Source organism: Helicoverpa zea, chromosome 17 (assembly GCF_022581195.2).
Source record: "Helicoverpa zea isolate HzStark_Cry1AcR chromosome 17, ilHelZeax1.1, whole genome shotgun sequence".
Lineage (NCBI taxonomy): Eukaryota > Metazoa > Arthropoda > Insecta > Lepidoptera > Noctuidae > Helicoverpa > Helicoverpa zea.
Window position 1 is genome coordinate 1,997,650 of NC_061468.1, and position 19,789 is coordinate 2,017,438.

The following is a 19,789-nucleotide window of genomic DNA, read 5'->3' on the forward strand; positions in this document are numbered from 1 at the left end:
TGGGCCGTGAATGGCCGACTTTAGGGTTTTTCTGTTCTCGACGCATCTAAGCCTTATTACTTTTTTCTTTTCGTAGAAATATCAATCTTATGCCTATAAACATGACATAGATTAATCAAACTATCCAAAACCGCATCAGAAACTATCTTTCGTTGGAAACTGACGGTGCTATAGCGAACCGCAATCAGAAAATCGCTAAGGGGGCCGACATTTGGCGTATTTACCCTACACCAGCAGTTTCATTCGCGTTCCAGGATAAAAATTAGACTGCAATCTTACCTGATATCAAACTGAAAGCGGTTCAGTAGTTCCTAAGATTCTCAGATTTCTTGAGATAATGAAGAGTTTTTTTGCTTAAACATACCCTTAAACTCTTCAGTTTCATAATATTAGTATAGGCAAAGTTACTAGGTCTTTGGAAATGTTTTCAAACTTGCGACTGCTGGTCAAGGTAAGACGAACACCATATCTCCAAATTTCAAGCCGACTACGTCACTTAAACGCAGTAGGAAAACCAGGAACAAAAGAACCCGGAACGAACCTCAAATCTACTCCAGTATTACCTAACAAGCTATTATACAATTTCGCAATCGCAATGGCCGTCGCCCTCCTTCAAACCATATATTAACCAATCCCCAAAATAATGGGTTCAAAGTCAATGTCAGACTACCAGGAATAGACTACTACCAGTATATCCTGACACTTACGAAGTCGCTTCTTTTAACAGCGACTCCCAAAATTCTCTCAGTAGAAATTAGTTCTGCATTTCGCCGCGGGTCAAGCTATGCTGGTTGGTGCTGAATAGTGATTCTATTGGTGTAATGATGCAGGATTTCAAGGTGTTTAGATGAGTAGGGTTTGGGAGTTCCTGGATATTATGATGCGGAAGATTTTGTGTATAGTTATTCAATAAAATTTTGTATTAGGACACAAAAAAATTGATACGAAATGTTTTTTTTTTTTCAAATTTTGACTTTCTATACGTTTTCTTTTATTGATTAAGTTATTAAAGGAAAAGTTTTTTTGTTCTTGATAGCCAGTAATTTTACACGAGTTGCCAGTATTACATAACCCATCTTCAGGTCACGATGCACCTCGTGCAACGCACTCAAGATGCACGGGAGTCGATTACAAGGCGTGACGTAACTGCACTATTAGACCAATTGCGGTGCATCCGACACGTTGGGCCCCACGTGGGCCTGCTGCGTGGTCCAGCACGTTCTAGCCAGCCATGTGTATTAAAAGGGCGTAATTGGAAAATTGCTATCGTTGGCAATACCTACTGAGAAAAGTTATTCTAATTTTAATTGGTTAATAGCAATGTTAGTCATATTGTAAATATGTATTTAAAATACGTAGATATTATTTTAATGAGAAATTGAAGCGACACTAATTTCGGAATGTTGCTTGAGATGCAAAAGTTGCCGCTACTCGATAACAGATGGCGTTGTCGACAGAATCACGTCAGGGAGAAAAGTCGCTTAACCGCGAAGAAAATAATTAAGTACCTATGCGTAAAATTAATGAATACTAAATGAAAACTGGTTATTAAAGCTTATCTTTAATCAAATTAATTTAAATTATGGTATCGATGCGTGAGATTCACGGCGAGAGCTATAATTATCAGCACGATACCGAATATTACAACAATTAACCGAGAATCGATTACACTCGATAATGACCGTTAAATCGAGCGCCCATAAATAGGTATCGATTAAAATACCACTTGTAAGTCGAGCGAACAGCGGGCGACGCAACGGGGTGTTAACATAAAAGGGTAAAGAAGACTTTTAGCTGCTGCTTAACAATTAATTATCTTGGAGAAAATAATTAATAATAAAAACTTTGATAAAAAAATATTACCGAAATGAAAATAACTTAGCAGGTATTATCTATTTAAAAGCTATAGTGACAATAGTATTAGAACTGAAACCATTTTCAAACTGCATTATAAAATACCTATTGCCCAAAACGTGCGAAAATAAACAAAAATATTTTTAAAACTGTCAAAAAGGCGGCATGTGTTAACGTCTACAATCATAGTTTTTATAAACCATAACGTGGTTTGAATCCTGATTGGTTACATTCTGTTATCGCCAACATATCGTAAAAAGCCGCCAAATTTATTGTCGCCTTATAAAGATGAAGATGCGTTTATCCCTACAATTTTAAAACTTATTGCTTATAACTTGATTATAAATTGGCTGCTTCGTTTTTCAATTAACTTGTATCGGTAATAAACGATTAATGGTTTTGGTGAAACTTTGAAACCATATTTTAATTGATTTTTTTTTATATAACGGACAGCAACTGTGCGACTCACCTCATGAAATCACCTAAGGAGTTTTACTTACTTCATTGAACAGATTTATTAAAATAGAATGTGTAGATACTTACACGTAAATTAATTTTATATAACATATGAAATAATTTTCTTATAATATTTACGAAATATTCCTACCCATTTAATTAACTAGGTACTGATTTATTTTTAAGTGACTAAAACAGTCCGCATTTTTCAGTTGCATCTCATAATAAATATTATTGCCACATTGTCACAATGTTGCTTATAGAATATTATCGTGATGTAAAGTACATAAGATTAAAAATAACAATGTAGCTAGGAATAACTTCATTATGATGTAAAACTAGAGCAAATAATTACATAATTTTCAGTTTATTTTTAACACCATGTTCTCGGTGGCCTAATGAACGATCATTTTATGTCAAAAGGTCGTTGACACCGTTTTTTTTTTCGTATTCATAAACAGTGACTGCGATTGCGTGCATTCTGCCACATACGGCGAGTGTTGCCAGCTGCAAACTCGTACCTAATTATTATTCATTGAATGTTTTTTTAATTACTTTCTTCATTACTTTCTTGGAAGTACATACATATAGTATTGAGATTATTTTATTTTATTGTATTATATAGGTAGGTAACGGGAATCTTTGAGTACCTACCTACGTAGGTAATTCAAGTAATGTTATCAGGTATGTATTTTTACCCTAAATGACGCATTAAACACCTATAATAATTACTTATGGGAACTCGTTGTTGACCATAATGTCATAGGCGCCGTCTATCAAGTACCGCTTTAGTTTACTGCGTATTTGACGTCAATAAATGCGAATCTTTATGAACGTGTACTTAGTTTTTATTGTTATTCTAAACACGTGAGGTATTCTGCATATTAATTATTAGTTATATACGACGATAGTATAGGTCTTTGTCATATGTTATTTGTTTTTAAGCAAAAAGGAAATTATTTTTATTTTACCTAACTTCTGTGATAAATGACTTTGACTTTTATTTCGCACTATATCATAAGAACAGTATAATTTATAAGCTGTTTTAGTTCAAAATATCGTTACTCAGTATCATAATGCTTAATTTCTAAAATCTCTTCTAAATCGTGACAACCCTAAACCCGCACTGTGGGGTGAACCACGTGTGTTTCATGAAAAAAATATTTTTTACCTTTTTTTCCAGATTAGCTATTTTTATTATTATTTTGAAAAGTTTGTCATTTGTTGGTAACGGGTGACATGTTTTGAAGTTATTTTTATTTTTGTTTCCAAAAGTGGATGTTATTTTTAGTTTGTGTTCTGAAGATATGTTGTGGACTGCTCGGTTTTGTGAGTTGTTAATTAATCATTTGAAGAACACACAAAGTGTTCTTGTTTGGAAACACGTTACTGACAATTTATTATAAATCATCTGCTTAGCATTTTTCCAACTATGTTTGGGTCAGCTTCCAGTCTAACCCGATGCAGCTGTGTTTTACAAGGAGCGACTGCTTAATATCAATTTATTGTTAGTACATAGACATAATAAATAGTAGACATAAAGTTGGAGGTAGCCCTTTTTATTACTAACTTGGTTAAGTAAAATGCGCGATGATTTTACAAAAAACATATTGTTTTTCTGTGCACCAAGACGGCAAAATATTGACAATTATTGCATTAAATTTCTAATTATTATTAATTATCCTTATGACTAAGTTTCATAATAACTACCAGAAAGAAAAGAAGTGTTGTTTATTTCTCTTAAAAACAACTCATTGTTTTTTTTTATTAAATTATCAATTATGGGTAATAAGAACTTTTCTCCGTTTTCATTTACTAAATGCGTTTTCTAGTACATTATTCTTGGCATTTTTAAAACTGTAGCTATATAATGTATATAATAAAACTCAGTTCTTATACGTAATTCTTATAAGGAGTTCTTATAAAAGTTTATAGCAAATCATCCTCCGAGCCTTTTTCCCAAACTATGTTGGGGTCGGCTTCCAGTCTAACCGGATTCAGCTGAGTACCAGTGCTTTACAAGAAGCGACTGCCTATCTGACCTCCTCAACCCAGTTACCCGGGCAACCCGATACCCCTTGGTTAGACTGGTGTCAGACTTACTGGCTTCTGACTACCCGTAACGACTGCCAAGGATGTTCAATGACAGCCGGGACCTACAGTTTAACGTGCCATCCGAAACACAGTCATTGGTGTCTAAGATATACTTAGAAAGTACATACAAACTTAGAAAAGTTGCATTGGTACTTGCCTGACCTGGAATCGAACCCGCGCCCTCATACTCGAGAGGTTGGTTTTTTGCCCACTAGGCCACCACGACTTTTTTTTTTTTTTTTTTTTTTTTTTTTTTTTTTTTTTTTTTTTTTTTTTTTTATAGCAAATGAATACATATTAAAATAATTATCATCATACTAAATTCATTTTAATTAATCACTTGTTTACGATGTTGTCCTAAGTATATAGTTATTACATTTATTGAGGTTTTCCTTCAGTTTTCCTGAAGCAATTGTTTTATTGCGTTTAGGTAAATTGTTTTATTTATAATAAAGTCCCCTGCTCATTTTGTAGGTAATTTTATTTTACCCAGTCATTTTGTTTAGAAAAATTCAACTTTCCTCTCTATAACGTTAAAATTACCTACCGCATGCTGTGTTTTTTATTATTTTTGTATCGACAAATAAAACCACCAACAGTCATAAGTTATACAGAAAAATAATAATTTAATAGTATAGTATGGGTAAGAAAAATCTTATCAAAATACGCATGAATCTACATGGATTAAAATAAAAAATAAATAAAAATGCACGAGATATTTTTACTTTTAACTGACACTGTAAAATATATTTAATTCCTTAAAACATAAAGTTCAAAATCCAGCATTTACAAATTCCCATCCCAAAATAAATCAGCCCAATTTATTATTACTGGCAACATTATATCTGTCTTCGTTGCAATGAAACCACAGAGTACTTTTTATATTATGAAAAATGAAACGGCAGCCATTTTTGGTAGTCAACAGATTATGGTCATCAATATTTATTTTACTCGTGTACTTAATTATTTTCGTCCGTTATTAGTCCAATATCAATTAATCCAATAATTTATTCGATTAATTTAGGATGCATGGTTATTTTGTAGCTTCCTGCGAATACAGGTCTCCTCAAATAACTGTGATGATCTGAAGTTGGCTATTAATGATTGCGCAACTGTCAAAATGTACGATCAACATAACACTATTATGTACCTACCTAGTGGTATCCAATTTTGTGTGTACTTGACAGCTGTCAGTTTTCAAGGTAAATAAAGCTTTTTGGCACTGACTGACAGGGCTGTCAACGGCACCAGAAACGGCGAAACCGCGTTTCGGTCATTCATTTACCTATCATGAAGTCACTAGGTAATTAACTTCGGATCGAAAAAGTTCTTCGAGTATAATGTACAAGGTATAGGTACGGAAGACTGCACATCAGTGGTAGCTGTCATGCACCTTAACTCAATAGTAATAAGTACAATTTTCCCATAAAACTGTTACCACTGACCTGAAGTTGACTGTACAATTCTGATACCACACACGAAGTTAATATAAAGTAAGATAAACTGCTTGATATTCGCTTTACGACAGTAATAAGCAATGTGTAAACGTAAATAAAATAAAGATGTAACTGTTTTTACTGAAATAAACGATATGAAAGTCACATTGACCCCTATAACTAGTGGTACTTTCAATAGTAAGTATTTAGGCAATGAAGAACATAATGTAGTGTGTATATCTTGCTATAACTTTTATTAGTAGTAAGTAATTACCTACAAACGTCTCGCTCTTCAGCAGAAAATGTTTCCTACGGGTTTGTTGTAAAAATACATTAAATTTATACTCTAAACACCCGTAAACTTATATTTTTAAAGGCAATTTTCAATTGAAAGTTAGTTTCCGTTTTTACCAGTGTTTAGAGTTTTGCAGTTTAAGGTTTCTTTTATTTGCTTTCCAAGAAACATGAGGGTAGGTCTTTAGTAACCTTCTCAAGATATTCCTAAAAGTTAACATTTGCACAACGTTTTTAAAAAAGTATCTATCAATCTTGTTGACTTTATTTATTCTTTTCTCAGAATTGTATAGTCTAAACTGTAGGTACATAATACTAGTTAAATACACAAGAAAGTTGGTTACTTACATATCAGAAGGAGAGGCAAATCAATGCCCATGGTCCACCATAAGCCATGTCTGTTCCAGAAATTGGTTTTCGTAGATTGGGACTCCACATCTCTTCTCTGAAACAAAGAAATAAAAGGTTAGCATCGGAAACTAAGATAATAAAACTAGTGTAATCATCGGCAAGGATATTGAGCCCTGACCTTCACCTGCGCAGAAGTGATTTATTGCTATAAGTGTACGGTGCGCAAAGCTATCCCCACTCTTCCACCGAGAGCTCATTATCCGTGCCGATAACTATATGTGTACTAAGATGTCTTTAGGTAGGTACTCTTCACCGGGGCCTTTAGCATGATAAAATGTGAAAATCTGTCCAAAAGTTTAGTTCTATAAGCATTACGAAAATCTCTCACATTTCTAGTATTTACAAGGGATTAATGTACATTTCATCCGTCTTAAAACAACCTTTTTCAGACTTAGCTTAAAACAAAACTCGTCCAAAAAAATTCAATTCGAATAAAGCCCTAAATCTGACGGAAAATAATACTTACCTACTCTAAAAGTACTTTTGACATGAATAAACCAAGAGAACTTTTCACTAAGAACCCTCTCACACTGCAAATTTTTCGTCGGCTGATACTTTGATTGCATTCATAAATCGGGAGATGAATGATACTGCTCACATACAACGACCACGCATACATTTATTACATAAGATCCATTAAATTACACACAAAAACACATTCACAATTAAACTTAAATTATGTGAATTCAAAATAAGCCGTCAGCCGACCTTCAGGCAACTATCGGGCGACAGTTTAGTCTAAAGTCTATTGGGCCCCTTAATCCTAAGTGGAATTCTGCTAAGTCAACCGTTAAGATAGGATTACCTCAGAGCCTTTCAGAGCAAGGTCGGCGTGACCTTGGCGCTGTGACCTTGGAAGGTCGGAGGGCTGGCCTTCATTGTTACTAGGATAATGACCTCTAGCATGAAATAGATATGCAGAAGGCTAAGTTTAAAATCTGCTATGTAGAGTTAGCACGTGTAAGAGAAAATTGTAATCAAAGAGTTGTGAATTACATTAGTAAGTAACTGTAAACAGTAGTATGAAGGATAATTAACAAATACAGAGGTAAATAGGTGAAAAGGGTTATTCGTTTTCGTTCTTATTTTGGCTTGCGTGAAGTCACTAGCCGACTTTCGAGCGGCAAAGTTAAATGACGAGTTTAAGTAGATCCATTTTATCATCAGTATTTTTCGATCTTTATCATAACGCTGTGCAGCTTCGTCATAAATGTTCTGAATAGACAACTTTTTCCACTTCCTTTCTAAGTGAATTTTCTGCATCTATTTTGTGCCTTCCCTGTCCAGACGTTATGCCATTAAACGAAGGCTACCTACAAAGGCTATATGCTTTATTTAGCTAGCGTTTGCGGTTCCTCTCGACTGTTTACTTAGGCACAAAGTAAACCAAAGCTTTCACTGTATTTTGTGCATGGAGATCATAATGATGAGCGGAGATGTCATATAGCAAATATCCTGAAAAAACCCAGGTGTTTGGGGGACGAGGAATGTCACTGGCTCCGCAGTCGTAGTCCATTTTTGTAAAACCAAAAATCTTCGACAGATGTGTCTTATTACTTAGTTCAGTTAACTGAGCACTTTTGTCACCCCCAGAGTACGCATTTGACCTAACCTACATGAAGAAGGTGCCTAACCTACATGCCATCTCCGCTCATCTTTCCTTCTTTCATGATCTTCTCCTACAGTAATGTACAAATGCGGTCGTTTTGTGGTCAGCATTAAACAAGTAATTTCCAGGTTTGTTTGTTAAGGTCTGAACCTAAGTTTTCAAAGGAAATAGGGCATGTTTTGTACCAGTTTAGGGTCCCAATGTGGGCGGTTTTGAGTACTTTCCAGATGGAAGTTTAATTTAAATTTGTCGTCTTTGCGTAAGCGTAATAGGGTTTTAGGTCGCAGAGTGCTATTGAGGGAAACCTACTATCCTATTTCCTACATTTTGAATTTGAAAGAGAAATGTTGTTTAAGACACAGATTAAAGAGACGTGATCATAACTTTAGACACGTGTATCTCGAGATTTGGTCCCAATTTTGCTGTTCCCAATTAACATATTTCAGGTAAGGAAACTAGGTGGGTTACTTAACTGAGTCTTACCTAAATAGATTCTCTCTTTTAGTACGCCTCTTTCTACTACCGAATTGATTTTCGGCCTTATTGGGCAGAAAGCCTACTCATACATTTATTATCCAAATAAACTTGACCCACCGTTGTTTAAAAGTGAAACTTTTTCTCACACGTACTTAAAAACATCTCAAAAGTACTACACTATTAATCAAGTATGGTTTTCAAGAGCTCTTAAATTTGACTTAGCTTAACATCGAACCCGGGACATTACCTTACGACATCAATGTTACCCATTAGAATAATATAGGAATAAGGTTCTTACAAATGACAGAGTAACGATAGCTTATCATAAAATTTTGTAGCATTTACGCTAGCGTAAGTAATGGACACTTGGACTTTTTTGCAAATTCCTGAAGTACCTAAGCTTGTATTTTGTATACGTAGATAGAAGTCGCTGAAATTCGTCGACATTTACAAAGGGTTTATTTAACTACGATAATTTAGTCGGCGGTTGACGGTGTATTTAAAATCATCGTTATAGTTAAATGGTGCATAAATAGTTAAATAGTGGTTAAGTGGTCTCTTAGTTTAAAATAAAATAGTCGCGTTATATTACCAAAACTGGAAATTTATTGTCAACTAGCTTCTGCCAGCGACTTCGTCCGCGTTAGAGTCGAACTTCGTGCAAAGAGAGGAAGAAATAATAAACACAAGCCCTTCGAATTATCTAAATCTATGCGTACCTACTACTACTTTAAGAAATAAAATGTAAACTATTTAAATACTACCAAAATAACTAATAGGTACTAACCTATTTTATAAAATAACAACAAAAGAAAGTTAAAAATAAATTATTTAAAACCTAAAAGTCGCGCAATAAGGTTGAACACTCTGAACGTCTATTCGCATCAATCGCACCAACAGCCAAATAATGTATGAAGCTCGCGCAGACACCGCGCCGCGAGTCGCGTCGAGCGCGGCGACCGTTGCACAAAAATGATCCTTATAGCGTGATTCAGTATTCACGCGCGATGACTTATCCGTTTTTCATGTATAACTTTGGTGTTTCTTCACCGATTTATATGATTTTTTTTTAAAGGAATAGGTAATACTGTTAACTATTTTTAATTAGTGTGAGTGAGAGTGTTATAAACGTAATAGTAGACAAATATAATCAGAAAGCTCCGAACTGCTAACCTACCGAGAGTTTTACGTGTTATTGTGAGTCAACCATAAAAGATAGAAATATGCTGTGATGGGATATTTTTTACATAATTTTATGATGAACATTTCCGTCATACATGGTTTCTGCGTAGCGGTAACCATTAGGGCTGCACACGCGACGGAAGCTTAAAAAATGGAGTAACTTCTCCCGTTTTCCCAACATTTACCTTCACTGCTCTGCTCTTATTGATCGTAGCGTGATGAAAACTATCCTATAACCTGCCCAGGAGTATGAAGAATCATTGTACCAAGTTTCATTGAAATCCGTCAAGTAGTTTTTGTTTCCATAACGAACATACAGACAGACAGACAGACAGACAGACAGACAGACAGACAGACAGACAAAAATTTTTCTGATTGCATTTTTGGCATCAGTATCGATCACTAATCACCCCCTAATAGTTATTTTTGAAATATACTCAATGTACAGAATTGACCTCCCTACATATTTATTATAAGTATAATAATAATAATAAGCCCCGCAGGGCATCTGAGGCGGATGACGGGGAGTAGCGACCCCGCGGGGCTATATATCCGAGTGCTCCAGGGAGAGTATACTGTCCCCCATCTCCGGCCTGCCGGAGTGAAGCATGACGGGGGATAGGTCTCCCGCCTCTTGGCTTGCCTTCATCGGCCGGTCAGAGTGGAGTCGCTAGAGCAGGGTTAACAGCCCACTCGGAGGGTAGGTGCCTCGTGGTAAGTGGCGAGTGGGCCGGTGATGCTGGACCCACAGGGAGCGCGTGATCTGCGTTTAAAGTCCGCCGAGGTATCCTCACCCTTCAGCCGCTCATGTACCTGTTGCCCCCTTGTTGCGATTTAGCGACTGATTCCCGGGGGCCCAGTAAGTGAGTTGGCGAGTCTCCACCTGCCATTTTTACGTGTATTTACTACATTGTTATCGGCAGGTGCCATAGTTCCCGTAGTTTCCCCATTCCTAGTCCATTAGCATCCCATCACAATAGCCTAAGTAGTTTTCATCCATAGTTAGCAATAGTTTAGCACAGAACCGGGGATTGTCCTTGGGTACATTTCTATAGTGTATACAGGGATAATCGTCGGTTTTGTGTTACCATTTCATTAAAGTTGTCTCAAAAGGGCTTCAGCGTGTTGGCTTCGGCCCCACGTTCGCCTTCCAAAAATCCGGGACTCTGTAGTCCCGTGGTCGGTTAGAGACATACAAATATAATAATAATATAGATTTATGGAACTGGTTTATTAGTTATCAAATAAAATCTTAAATCCCTGCTAACCTCACTCTGTATTAATCGTCAAATTAAAGTTAGTAATTAAACTGACATATTTGACACAACCGGATAACTTGACAGTTTGACTCTTGAAAACTTGTTCACGCGTCGTTTATATTTTGACAAGGCGATTAATCGATCGATCAATTAATTGATCTCTTGTTAGTATGCATTCTTGAATGTTTAGGAACTAGTTTAAACTTGCTTTACTTCCCACAATGTTAAACGTCAATGTGTTATTTACTTACATAATAAATGATTAATTTATAGGTTTAAAAAATATTCCAAATAAGACGAAGGGTTTTGCTAATAATTTATTAGCCAAACTACATAAATGTTAAATAAGTAGGTAATTATATTTTAAGTAAGTTTGGTTATTATCGAAAATGTCTCAAAATTTTCTCTATCTGCAACATAAGATGATTCAACGTCCCAAACAATAGCCCTGTAAGCACTAAGTATATTAATCCAGCTTAAGATGTCGCTTCAAGCATTTTCACGGCGTCGTTTTTGAGAATATTTTACATGTAAAACATGCCCAAAGTATCTTGACCCCTCTTTATACACTATACTCTTTCTCCTCGAAGAAATTAGTATGACAATTGAATGAAAGGGGGTCAACTTATAATGGTCAGTCAAGCGAATCTCCTAGACTGTGTTTTGCAATTTTGAACCTTGTCTCAGAGAAATAAGGTAGCTTTTCGTTTGTTTCATTGGTGTGAGATTCAGTTTGAATTACGGCCGTTTCCTTATGACCGTGAACTCTCTGACCGGAGCGTGACATCGGAAAAAGTACAAAAAGTATGAAGATTCCTGATTAAGTATGGTTTGATGTGGTCGCTTTTGTTCGCGGAATTGTTGAGTTTATTCTTATTTATGCATCCAATAAATTAAGCCCACACATTATCTTTTCATGAAGGTGGTCTTGAAAATAAAGAAACGAAGTTGGTAACAAAATACACAAATAGGAAAAGAAATTTTCGTGCTTGTTTTGATCACGTTAAAATTTTGGCAAATTGGAGTAGCTTACAGAAAACCCCATGTCTTTCATAGCTTCTACATCATCCTCCGAGCCCTTTCCCAATCATGTTGGGGTCGGCTTCCAGTCTAACAGGATTCAGCTGAGTACCAGTGCTTTACAAGAAGCGACTGCCTATCTGACCTCCTCAACCCAGTTACCCGGGCAACCCGATAACCCTTTGGTTAGACTGGTGTCAGACTTACTGGCTTCTGACTACCTGTAACGACTGCCAAGGATGTTCAATGACAGCCGGGACCTACAGTTTAACGTGCCATCCGAAACACAGTCAATGGTGTCTAAGATATACTTAGAAAGTACATACAAACTTAGAAAAGTTGCATTGGTACTTGCCTGACCTGGGATCGAACCCGCGCCCTCTTACTTGAGAGGTTGGTCCTTTACCCACTAGGCCACCACGACTTCTTTCATAGCTTCTACCACCCCATTTTAATCCTTCTGAAATCGGTTTTCCCGCCTTTCCTAATAATAGGATATAATGACCTATTTCTAATGTTAGGAATGTTAGGATGTAAGGTCTTTAAGACATAAGAGTTGCCTGTCTCTCAGACTACACATTAAATATTGTTTTATCATAATGCCTATAATATACATTTTAATATTAACACCATCTCATTTGTTTATTGCACACTGTCTTTACAGTTTTGAGAAACATTACACAAACAGCCCATTTTACAGTAATTACAGGTAATAACATTGTTTTAGAACAATAGGTATCCTACGTGCTTATGAATATTATTTCCTAATCAATTCTTGTATTATCGGCAAAGCTTTAAATATAATGAGCTGTACATTGTCTAAAGTCTAAAGTTCGTAAAAGTGTAAGGTATTTTGAATTTCAGAAAGCATAAGTTTTGAGTGTTATTAGCAGTTCAACAATAAGTGAGGTTTTGGTTAACTTTCGGCATCTTTTGATGTTTACAAATGTAAAAAGAAAGATCGCCTAATCAAAAATGTTCATTGTGAAGTTAATAAATAGTAATATTATAAAACTGAGTTAGTTTAAAGTCGTTAATATTAGGAACTAAAGGTATGTTTTGAAAATGCCGATGGTAAATAGTCTATTTACTTAGGTAAGGTAAACCGGGTTTTCTTCAGAATGCGTTGCGTGGAAATTTTGGAAAAATAAAGAATATTTCTAAAAATCTTTTTTTTTTGGCAAAATATTTCATAATAGATGACCTATCATGACCTCGATGACGTAAAACAGGATATAGTGAGTCAATACTAAGTAAAGTATTCTTATCAAATACCTACGTACTTTTTTGTATGGATAATGTCCAGTCATAGATATTTTAGTACCAAATATACTTATGTTAAAGTTAAGTGTAACCCATTTTGTCTCATTTCCAGTTGTCAAATCGGCGGTTTTACCAAGGATAATTTGACAGCTGATTAGCATGATTCAATCCAGGCTTGCTACATTTAAGTGGTTTTTTAAATCCTTGGGGAACATAATGAGTAAAAAGCTACATTTTGATAAAATTCAGTATCCAGTAATAGTAATTTGAAGGTGTGTCATAATATGTTGTATGTCATATCGCCTAAAAATCTTTATATTTTTATCTCGTTATTTCTATTTTTTGTGATAAATAATTATGAAACAAAAACTAACAATCATTGAAATCCAATCTCCAATTTTAGCGGAAGAATTTTACTATCTATTACGCACAGCTATAAAACTTAGGCATATTATCATTGTAAAATCATCGTGAATTACAATTTAAAAGTAAGCCGACCAGATAGAGTTATTAGGATATAATATAATAGATAACAACTGATTATAATTTTAAAATCGTGTTTTGTTAACAAGAACACGTGCAAGAGATTCACACAGCATTTTATAACAGTTTACAACCGTATTGATAGATGGATTAGTTGTTTACTTCAGGAATTATCTAACGATATTCTAGTATTATATTGGGAATGACTGAAAGTTATGCAATTTGGTTTAGTGCTTGTTGAGGCGTTGAATATGTTTCTTCAATTAAAGAATTGTATTGAATTAATAAACTGTTTAATCTGCCTAAATAACAATAAAAATGTTAAATAAAAAATGAACGAAGTGGACTCGTCCGTTGTTGCCGGCGAGTAACGTGCGGGGTGGGGGTGCTCGGCGAGCCGACGCGTGACCACGGAACTCGCTACGCGATGGAGTGCGTTAACATCCTCCGGCCCCTGGAATGTCTTGGCTTCCAGCAGACATCTGTACCGGTAGCGGGCAGATTTTACTAAAGGCGCGTTGTACTTCTCCAGAGGCTGTACGGATCTTCGCTACTCGGGAGACTCCGTCTTTACCGGTATGGACTTCCACTACTCGTCCTAGACGCCACTTCAAAGGAGGCAAGTTGTCGTCCTTGATGAGAACAAGTGTGTTGTCCGTGACTTCGCTCTTGTTGGCCTTCCATTTTGTGCGCGTTTGCAATTCGCTGACAAACTCCTTTGACCATCTCCGCCAGAAGTGTTGGCGCATTTGTTCGATTCGATCAAAACGTGGCAAGCGAGTGGTGACTGCGTCAGTGATATCGTCGCATAATGGTGCGGTAAGCGGGCGCCCAATTAAGAAGTGTCCAGGCGTTAAAGCTTGCAGATCGTTGGCATCAGCTGATAGTGGAGTTAACGGACGGGAGTTAAGGACGGCCTCGACCTGCACTAACACCGTATAAAATTCCTCAAAAGTGAGGTGTGAATTGCCTAAGACGCGTCTAAGGTGATACTTGCAGGATTTCACCCCTGCCTCCCACAGGCCACCAAAATGAGGTGAGTAAGGTGGAATAAATTTAAACGAAATACCGTCCAAAGCAGCCCCTTCGATTAATGCATTTGAGTGAGTAGACAGAAATTCACCTAGCTCCTTAGCTGCGCCTACATAATTCTTCCCATTGTCCGAATATATGACAGCGGGTTTGCCTCTGCGTGATATGAATCGCTTGAGACAGAGAAGATATCCCTCAGTAGACAGAGTTGTCACCAGTTCAAAATGTAAAGCGCGAGTAGCAAAACACACAAAGATGCATACATAACATTTGATTAATCGAGAACCTCTCCCTTGGCGGTTTAAAATATATACTGGACCACAATAATCAGTACCAGTATGCATGAACGGAAAGCCCGGTACCAATCTGTTAGATGGTAAGTTACCCATTATAGGGCTCAATGTTTTTCCATTCATCCTAACGCAACGAACGCATTTGTGAATAGTTGAACGAGCTAGATTTCTGCCACCAAGTGGCCACCATTCTTCGCGAATGGTCGAGAGTAGTAGCTGTGGGCCAGCATGACATAAGTATTTATGTTTATATTCAAATAGAAGCGAAGTGAATTTGTGCTTGCTACAAAGCAATACAGGATGCTTTTTATCGTAGGTGAACTCAGTAGAATTATTCAATCTACCTCCTACCCTGATTACTAGATCTTTATCAAGAAACAAGTTAAGTCCGGACAAATTACGGGAAAATTTTGTATTGGATGATTTATTTAACAATGAATTATATTCTTGAGGAAATGAATCGTTTTGAGATAATCGCGCAAGTAAAATAGTTGATTTACGTAATTCATCAACGGTTAATGAACCCTGTTTACGTTCGTGTTTATAACGAGCGTTATGTATAAATCGCAAAATATATGCAGCCGCTCGTATCATACGAGTGAAAGATGAAAATTTTTCGAAAGGAAACACGTTACATGACGAGTATAAAACAACTACTTTATTAGGTTTAGTTTCAGGTAAATCGGTCAAAGGTATATCGGTACTAGATACATCATAATCGCCATCGAAAACGAACCCTGGACCGACCCACCACAAGTCGTTATGAATAAGTTCCGTTAGATGGATTCCACGCGTTAACAGATCAGCTGGGTTATACACGCCCTGCACGTGTGACCAAACGCAGCCGGTAGTCAAATCATTAATTTCACATACTCTGTTTTGGACAAATGTTTTCAATAAGGTAGGATGAGTCCGCAACCAACCCAAAACAATTGTCGAGTCGCTCCAAAAATATACCCTTTCAAACGTTAAATCCATAGAAGCGGCAATCTTTTTATAAAGGCGCGCACCAACTAACGCACCGCACAGTTCGAGACGTGGTACGCTAACCACCTTTAATGGTGCGACCTTACTTTTCGCGCATAACAATCTAACAACAACCTTATTCGTTTGTTCACAAGTGCTACGTATATAGGCACAAGCGCCATAAGCGTCTTGCGAAGCGTCTGTGAATATGTGTAGTTCCAATTGCTGTGCATGCTGTGTAGTTACATGTCGCGGAACGTGTATTTCTGATAAATGTTGAAGAGAAGTAATTAATTTAATAAACGAACATGCTAAATCAGAAGGTACAGGCTCATCCCAGCCGATTTTACGTAGCCACAGTTGTTGAATAAGAATTTTAGTAATAATAATATTTGGCGCTAATAACCCCAGTGGGTCATAGACCTGCGATATAATGGAAAGTACTTTACGTTTAGTAAGTTGAGTGGTATCAATGTTGATATTTAAATTAGTTTTAAAATTTAATTCATCACTGCTGTTACACCAACGTAAACCGAGTGTTTTGCATTGTGTAGTTTTATCGAGTGATAATGATTTTGTACAACTATCTGATGAACTAACGTCGAAATTAAAAGACCATTTACGTAACGGGAAGCAACCTGCCTTTAAAACTTCAGTAATATTTTTGCATAGCCTTAATAACTCTTGCTTATTATTATGCGAATAAATAAAATCGTCACAATAAAATGAATTTAAAATTTTATCTGAAACTTGTTCATCAGTACAATCGAATGCTAACTGACGTAAACATCTCATCGCTAAGTACGGCGCAGACGCGGTACCGTACGTCACGGTATTTAGTCGATATATACCTATACCGTCTTACCACAAAAACTTTTTAACGTCAGTTTAAGACTTGTCTAAAAAAATGTCAAATTATGACGTTGACATATGGTTCATTTTGGAGCCACATTTTTTTTAGACAAGTGCAAAACAGTGGTTAAAGTTTTTGTAGTAAGGCCATTAGGGTCTTGTTTATTATCCCGCCACATAATTAACTGCAGTTGACGTTGATCAGATTGTATATTCACCTGTCTAAATAATTTCTCCACATCGGCACATGCTACGTACGCGAATTGTCTAAACCGCAGAAGAATAGTCACTAAATCATTTAACAGCGGAGGGCCAATATACTGTAAATCGTTTAACGATTTGCCCGAAGTTGTTTTCGCACCGGCGTCGAACACGACGCGCAGTTTAGTAGTGGTACTTTCTCGTTGTACGCAATGGTGTGGTAAAAAATAATACGGTGATGAAAATGTATCGATGCGGGTCATGTGTCGTGTGCCCTAACGCTAAATATTCCTTAAGAAAATCGGAATACATACATTTTAATTCGGGCGAACGATCTAACCTTCGTTCTAAAGATAATAACCTATTCTTCGCTGACTCGTACGAATCGCCGAGCGCATCAGCTGATTCACGTAGCGGAATTCGAACCGCGAACCTACCGTCGGAATCGCGAGTGGTGGTGGAGGTAAAAAGTTCCTCACACGCCCTTTCGTCTTCTGTGAAAATATTATTTTTTGATTGGCCACTGTCAACCTCTTCTAATTCCCAAAAACGCTTTAATTGATGATCAATATCTAATGCTACGTTCACACGCGCGCCGCGCAGCCCGGCGGGCTGCCTGGCGGGCTGCGCGGCGTGCAGCCCGTCGCGGGCAGGCGGACATTCAAGCTGTTCACACGCGCGCCGTCGTGTCAGTCAGTGCAAGAATGGCGAGCAGCGAGGATCTCGGTGTTGTTGCTGTCATAGCCTTTGGCTTAATTTATTTTTATTGGAAAAAGAATCAAAATGATGAACGACGTTAACAATTCCGCCATGTTGTAATCTCCGATCGTAGCGACTTTCTTAGAACGTTTAATCGTCACGAAAGCGCAGGAGAGACTGACTGCCCGCGCGCGTGTAAACAGTCGCCGGGCGCCCGCACATTCATCCTTTGAACTTTGCCAAAAAACCGACACTCGCCCGGTTCGCGGCATTCACGGGCACGGGCGCGTTCACGGGCTCGAGCGTACCGTTTACACGCTTGTGAACGTGACTGTGCCCGTTGAATGTCGATTTGAACGCGCGCGTGTGAACGTACCATAACAATGAATATGAACTCGACAATGAACAACTTATCATGTTATTTGTTGTATTTTCGACATGTTTATTATTGGCTAATGCGCCCGAAATTATCCAACCCAATTGGGTGTTTTGCAAATAAGGCCCGCTAGGTAAGCGTAATAAGCCCTCCCGTAGCAAACCCCAAAACACGTCGGCTCCGATGAGAATGTCGATCTCCGAAGGTACATAGTACCTCGGATCCGCGAGTTCTATGTTTTGCGGTAATTGTAATGACGTACATTCAATGTGTGTATTTGGTAAACAATATGTAATGTTAGGTAAAACGCAGCATTTTAAACGTGTACTAAAGTTATTAATCCTTGAGCGCATGAATAGTTCACAGGACTGTTCTGATCGCTGAACACTATTACCTATACCAGTAATGTTATGAGTGGACTGTATGGTATCTAAACGTAAATGTTTGCAAAGTGAGTCTGTAATGAAACATCGTTGGCTGCCGCTATCGAGCAGGGCACGCACAACAATATATGTGTTATTGATGTCACAGACTTCAACAAGTGCGGTTGAAAGCAGAACCTGTTCTAATGTGATAGACTGCACGGTTTGCTTTGAATGATAATGGTACGTTCACACGCGCGCGTTCAAATCGACATTCAACGGGCACAGTCACGTTCACAAGCGTGTAAACGGTACGCTCGAGCCCGTGAACGCGCCCGTGCCCGTGAATGCCGCGAACCGGGCGAGTGTCGGTTTTTTGGCAAAGTTCAAAGGATGAATGTGCGGGCGCCCGGCGACTGTTTACACGCGCGCGGGCAGTCAGTCTCTCCTGCGCTTTCGTGACGATTAAACGTTCTAAGAAAGTCGCTACGATCGGAGATTACAACATGGCGGAATTGTTAACGTCGTTCATCATTTTGATTCTTTTTCCAATAAAAATAAATTAAGCCAAAGGCTATGACAGCAACAACACCGAGATCCTCGCTGCTCGCCATTCTTGCACTGACTGACACGACGGCGCGCGTGTGAACAGCTTGAATGTCCGCCTGCCCGCGACGGGCTGCACGCCGCGCAGCCCGCCAGGCAGCCCGCCGGGCTGCGCGGCGCGCGTGTGAACGTAGCATAAGAATGAGTATGTAAGGAAAGAGTATTCGCTTGTGTGTCCGCGCCGGCCGGCGTCAAGGCGTCGGCGGTCGCGTCAGTGTGCGTAACTGTAGGTATAAAACGAATTGAGTTACAACTTGAACTCGTATTATTTAAATGAATGAGACTGTTGTGTTTTTGTGAACACTGTTTACATGACCCGAACAGACATTCATCTATTGAATGTCCAGTTCGTAAGCAATTTGAGCAGATTAAGTTCTTTTTGTTTGAAACGAATGTATGCCTATCTTGTACAGATAGATTAAGAAAATCAATGCACATGTATAGTGGATGACTGCCGTCACACATAACGCACTTGATGGCGCGCAATGATTTTGCTGCAGATGTACTTGCACGCGGCGGTTGTTTACGTGAAATGAAGCTACGAATTTGTTGTGAAGATTGAGA

At 37.7% G+C, this 19,789-nt stretch overlaps 2 protein-coding genes across 4 annotated transcripts in view; both read right to left on the minus strand.

Annotated features, from left to right (window-relative positions):
• LOC124638262 (phospholipid phosphatase 2-like) overlaps nucleotides 1-19,789 on the minus strand; it is a 47,637-nt gene that overhangs the window by 5,378 nt on the left and 22,470 nt on the right. For all 3 annotated transcript variants that reach the window (XM_047175190.1, XM_047175192.1, XM_047175193.1), the window contains exon 2: nucleotides 6,483-6,579. In XM_047175190.1, coding sequence (XP_047031146.1) covers nucleotides 6,483-6,579 — 97 coding nt within the window. The remainder of the gene's footprint in view (nucleotides 1-6,482; nucleotides 6,580-19,789) is intronic.
• Nucleotides 14,115-17,752, minus strand: LOC124638261. Its single transcript, XM_047175189.1, has 2 exons — nucleotides 17,135-17,752; nucleotides 14,115-16,985 (listed from the first exon to the last, which is right to left on the minus strand). The coding sequence occupies exons 1-2, from the start codon at nucleotides 17,443-17,445 to the stop codon at nucleotides 14,276-14,278; spliced, it is 3,021 nt and encodes a 1,006-aa protein (XP_047031145.1). The 5' UTR covers nucleotides 17,446-17,752; the 3' UTR covers nucleotides 14,115-14,275.

Bases quoted from the DNA above. Each gene is read 5' to 3' on its own strand.
- LOC124638261 (XM_047175189.1), bottom strand. From the start codon at position 17,445: ATGACCCGCATCGATACATTTTCATCACCGTATTATTTTTTACCACAC. The intron at 16,986-17,134 runs TAATGGCCTTAC...GTGGTAAGACGG, and splicing joins CGGGATAATAAACAAGACCC to TATAGGTATATATCGACTAA.